The sequence below is a fragment of the Rhagoletis pomonella genome, unplaced genomic scaffold (assembly GCF_013731165.1).
Source record: "Rhagoletis pomonella isolate Grant_MI unplaced genomic scaffold, Rhpom_1.0 Rhpom_scaffold_00704, whole genome shotgun sequence".
NCBI lineage: Eukaryota > Metazoa > Arthropoda > Insecta > Diptera > Tephritidae > Rhagoletis > Rhagoletis pomonella.
In genome coordinates, this window is record NW_023459258.1 from 1 (window position 1) to 5737 (window position 5737).

Sequence of the window (5737 nt, forward strand, 5' to 3'; positions counted from 1 at the left end):
ACACTTCGATTTTTAATCAACAAATTCAGTGCCGAGTTTAACTCAATATATATTAGCGTCTAAAAGCTATGACTTAAGAGTTGCGACCTGCAAAGAAACAACCTTTAATTTAAAAACACTGCAGTATATGGGTTCAGCCTACCTTCCTATTCTTCAGGCTCCAATTTGATGGTCACGATGGTATTTGTGACGACTTGTATCGCCTTCACCTGTTTCGCTTCACTCATCTCACTGACTGTGGACACAATCATTTGCCCAAAAGCACGTATGTCTGGCTTCCTTTTTGTGCTACCCGCTCCTTACACATGTCTTTATACAATTGACATGCTTCACGGAATTCCCCATCTGCATCGCTTTCCTGCCGTTTTCGCTTCTTTTGAGAAGTTGTCGGCGTTGGTTGCTCACGTGCCAACTCCTCAGTTGAGAACGTCGCCTCCACTGCATCAGGTGAACCGGTAAACATTAACGTCTCTGTCAACGAAAATGACGAAGAAAGTGTTGGCGAAGGTGGAGATGTAGGAAATTCGGATAAAATATTCGTTGTACATCGTGTTCTTAAAATGTAAATTGTTTTAATGTTATTAAATAAAACACAGTGAATAAAACTTAATTGTGCTATTCACCAAAGTGAGCAAGTGGGCTGCCAGAGTGCCAGGCCACTTGCTCAATTCGGTGAATACCACTAATGTAAAGAAATTAAACACCTACGCCCTGGGCTTTACAAATTCTTTAAGGAAGCCCATGCTTTCAAACAATGGCCATGTTTCCGTCAGTGCGGCCGCACTCCCCGATGGTGCATCTAATCTTTTTAGTTCTCGGGAATACCTTTCCCGCAAGGACTGCCAACGTCTGGTACACTGATCTTCTGTAGGTATATCATACTAATAAATGGATTGAAAATGCATATAATTAAAATTTTACAAACCTGTTGCACCCAGCTCTTGTGCCACACCTGCCCACGCCGCCTTCTTTTTTTCCGGAAATCTATATGACAGGCTTCTTTTATTGTATATGGCATCATTCGCCCGCACCAAATCGACCAGCCTTTCGTCATCAATCATTCTGAAATAATATAAAAACAATACAACAATTAAAATTTAATATTTCTCATAAATAATTTCATACTTACATTCGCCCGCTTTTTTTGCCGCTTTCCAAATGTCGAATGTCAAATCTCGGTGTAAATGACATATGGCAGTGCACAAATGAGAGCGTCAGCTCTCTTTGCAAATGTCACATAGGCAAAAATCAAAATTCAGCAGACTTCGCTGTCATGCCCTGTCATGCGCTGCGTCGGATAATCGTCTGTGTGCAAAACTCATTAAACAGATTCGATATGTGACAATACACATGTTATGCGCTGCAGCACAATGCAAGTATAACCAGCGCTTTAGGCGGCACTGTGCGTGAGTCCTTTTAATTTTCCCTGTCACATATAAAAAATGTATGTTAGTATGTCAATGCTTTGAACAAAAAAACTGCCGAATCGACTTGAATAATTACACTGTACAGCACATGGCTAGGTATTCGACCAAACGAACTTTTTTTAAGGGATTGAGTTATAATTAAAAAAGTCATTTCTCCGTTTTTCTAAGTTAACCTCCGAAATCGAGATATGTATGAGCCTCCGAAGTTCGAAATTGGACCTTTGGCAAAAAAGTATTTTAATTATTCTATATATTTTATTATCCGATCAGTTCGTAATTTATTCAATTGTATGTTACCAGGCTGGTCTGATCGAAATGTTTTGTGCAAATAAAACTACGTTATTTCACTTTCTGGAACAACGTTTCGCTATAACATTTTTAGCTTCTTCAAAGGCAATTCCGTTTAATTAGATCTGTCATGAACCATAAAATACAAAAACACATTATAATAAAAATAATAAATGGAAACATAAAAACATATATATATATGGAATTAAAAATGACAAGAAAAACCACAGATTGAGTTTGAGGACAAACAATTTAACTCACAATGTTTTAACATTAATACACACGAATTATTGAAAGCAAAATACTTACTAATAATCTATACCAACTTTTGTGGTAGCTTTGTCAATACTAAAAGTTAGTTTATAATCATAAACATGAAATGTATGCGGCCGCCATGTTGTCTATATCTTCCTTTCTGTTCATAGTATTTTCTCTTCTTTGCATTATTCTTAGGCTCTCCAATGTATATCGGGTTGACTCTCTTTTTTCTTTGTCAATAACATTTGCGTTTGCGAAATCAGCTGTGTGTCCAGGGGCACCAAAATTGCGCATATGGAAACTGTGCATTTAGACATTATTTCGGTTTCAACCGAAACTGTGCATGTATGCTTTATTTCGGTTTCTGCCATATGCATTATTTCGGTTTCAACCGAAACTGTGCATGTATGCATTACTTCGATTTTTTATACCCGAGCACACTTGTGCACCAGTGATCGGACTTCTACCACATTGTGGTAGATCTGCCACTTTTTTGAGCATCTACCACATCTACCACTCAAGGTCTGAAATCTACCACATATTCGCATTTTTGAGTAGTTTTATTTTTGCTTGATATATTTTCTTAATTTTACACGATATGGTAACAAGAATGATATAATTCAAAATTCTGCATTCCCGGCGACGATGAAATTTCTTAAGTAAAAGTAAACAAAGCCGAATGGGAGGATGAAATAAACTGTAAAATAGTAGATTCTCTCAGTAATATCAATTTTTCGACAGGAGCCGTGGTGTTATTGTGTTAAATTTCAAAATATATGATTTATAAAAAGAATTAATAGCGAAAATGTTAAAAACCGGGGATTTGTGTGAAAGTATTAGTAAATTTAAGTGCATATAAGGTTTCTGAGGCGTTGTTTACTTTTTCTTGAGAATTGTCAAAATCAGCAAATCCCAATTAGCTGTTTCTGGAACGTGCCATATTTGTTCGCTACTTCGTGATGTGGTAAAAAGAAAAGCTGGCAGTACTCCGCAAGATTGCAGAAATCTCTTAAAATGTGTTCAAAAATATCTTAATATGGAAAGAACTGCTTTACTCTGTGAAGAAAAAAATTGCCAACACTCAACGCAATTTTTAGCAACTTCAATATTACACTTTATTATACTAAAATTAAATGTTTTTAGATTCTGATTAAAAAGTTTGCCTTTTAGGTGAAATCTTGCAGAATTTTTTTAATTTTTCTACAAAGTTTGATTCAAATACAGAGATCTACCACATTTTTTTTTAAATCTACCACATTTTTCCCCAGATTCTACCACACAGAATTTTTTTAAAGTCCGATCACTGTTGTGCACAAGGGTATATTAACTTTGTTCACATAACGGTTGTTTGTAACAGCCAAAACGAATCGAGATAGATATAGACAAATGTATACATAAATGCTCAGAATGAATAGAGAAGTCGATTAAGCCATGTCTGTCTGTCCGTCCGTCTGTCCGTCTGTCCGTCCGCCCGTGTACACGATAACTCTAGCAAAAATTTAGATATCTCAAAGAAATTTGGTATGAAGGTTTCCAGTTATCCAAGGTAGGTTGGCATTGAAAATGGGCGCAATCGGACTGTAACCACGCCCACGGTATAACGGTAATTTTCAGAAATACGAAAACTACGATATTTTATTAACTACTGAAGATTATTCACTCAAAATTGATATTCGCAATAAATTTTAGACGAAAAATAAGAATATTATACGTTTTTGGAAAATGGGCGTAGCCACGCCCACTTATGGTTACATGTTTATACAGTATATTTTGCTTTGCTGCCTATATGCTTAAGTGCACATTTAAGATACCTACCCCAAAATGCGCATCAAAAGCATTACTTTTAACATTTATAAGGAAACTCCTCCGATAGATGCATTCAACATACCTGCACATTGGCGATACCTGCCTTAAAAATTGTGCGACTGGTATCAATTATCAATGAAAGTATTACGTTTACCTGCACTGGCCCTACAATTACCTAATTTTACAACCTTTTATTTATTTTGCTCATCTCGCAGAACAACAAAAATGGCTACCAATTTATGTAGTTATATAGATAATTAGATAACATTCGGTAAAAATTTCGCTTGCAGTAATTTCTACATGGTAAGTGCTCCGCCAATATTTGGTTTCATAGGGATTCGGATACCATCCTCATTGAAGTAGTAAAGAAAATTCGCTTAAGTGCCTTTTTCGGTTACGTACACAAGTTTTTCGTGCAAAGAAGGATGTGCAGCTAAGCAAAATATACTGTATCTTGGTAACCGCTGCATCAATTTCTTCCAAACTTGGCACAGTTGTTGGCCTTGGTACACCATATCAAATGGCCGAAAATTTTTAAAATCGGACAATAACCACGCTCACATCCCATATAACGGTAATTTAGAGAAATACAAAATCTTCGGTAAATCAGTAAATATTAAAGCTAATTTATTCAAAATTGATGCAACAACTCTTTACCAAGAAATACGTTTATGATAAAATTTTGGAAAATGGGCGTGGTACCGCCAACATATTATCACATATATGTATCTCGGTAACCGGTCTACCAATTTGTACCAAACTCGGTATGGTTATTGTGCTTGCCACATAAAACCAAAACGTTTAAAATTTTTGAAATCGAATAAAATTACGGCCGCTTTTCATATAACGGTAAATTTCAGAAATGCTTGAAACTTCAATATTTCTAAATTTAAGGACGCTAATTTATTCAAAATTGATACACCCCCGGCTTACCATGTATCGGTAGCTTTCGGAAGGTGAAAATATATATATTTAATACTTGCGGCGGGTATCTAATGTTCGGCTCCGCCCGAACTTAGACGTTCTTACTTGTTTTCCATATGCATTATTTCGCTTTTAAAAATCTCGGTTTTTGTTGTATGCATTATTTCGGTTTTCTAACGAAAGTGTGTATATGGATAATTTCGTTTCTTTTCTAATATGAATTATTTACTTCTACTTAGTAAGGGGTTTAATCCCTAAACGCGGCCAAAGGCCGCCTACGCAGAGAGAAGTTCTGCGCAAAAATACTTCCGCCCTTCTTTTCCGGCAACACAGAAAGGAGAGTTATACTTAGTTAGGGTTATAATCATGGTTGCCACAATTGGTAACTTTCTACCAAAATTGGTAACATTTAAACGGTTTGGTATCTTGGTAACTTTTATTTCATTTTGGTAACTTTTGCAACTAAAAATCTATCTGTATTACTAGAAATAAATGAATTATGTTTTGAATGTTCGTAATAATAAAATCCGATTAAATTAGAGTCATCTCATATGCGAATACTGGAAATATTTGAATCACAGTGGCAGCACCAAGGGCTGCACTTTTAAAACAACTTTCGAATTTTTGCGATAAATTTTGAATTCTACCCTCTCACATTTTAATACTGGCCATCTGGCAATTTTTGGTAAGGTCCATAAATCGTCTTTATTATTCCGGCAAAAAAAATGTTGCGTGCTTTTTACCAGATCCATCTGCCGACATGTATTTCGACACCTACCGACATATATTTCGACGTACAGTAAATTATGAAAAACCGAAAAACTAGCAAAAAATTAGCAATTTTCGTAATTTACTGGAAATTTTGTACGAATCAAACGAACGGTTAAAAGCACCCGCCACTTTTTTTTGTGTGCCGGTGCTATTATTCGGTGAGTCGCAGGTCCAAGTATCGGCACATTCCGAACAAGAAATTAAACTGAAAATGGCACAACACCAAAACCGGTTTGTCTCCAAACCAAATTTGACAAGAGATG

The 5737-nt window shown here is 36.0% G+C and overlaps 1 protein-coding gene across 1 annotated transcript; it reads right to left on the minus strand.

Annotated features, from left to right (window-relative positions):
• Position 1: 1 nt before the first annotated feature.
• Positions 2-1614, minus strand: LOC118751436. The gene is made up of 6 exons (XM_036486262.1): positions 1504-1614; positions 1130-1426; positions 926-1062; positions 709-865; positions 143-554; positions 2-87 (listed from the first exon to the last, which is right to left on the minus strand). The coding sequence occupies exons 2-5, from the start codon at positions 1189-1191 to the stop codon at positions 248-250; spliced, it is 663 nt and encodes a 220-aa protein (XP_036342155.1). The 5' UTR covers positions 1192-1426; positions 1504-1614; the 3' UTR covers positions 2-87; positions 143-247.
• Between the last annotated feature and the right edge of the window lie 4123 nt (positions 1615-5737).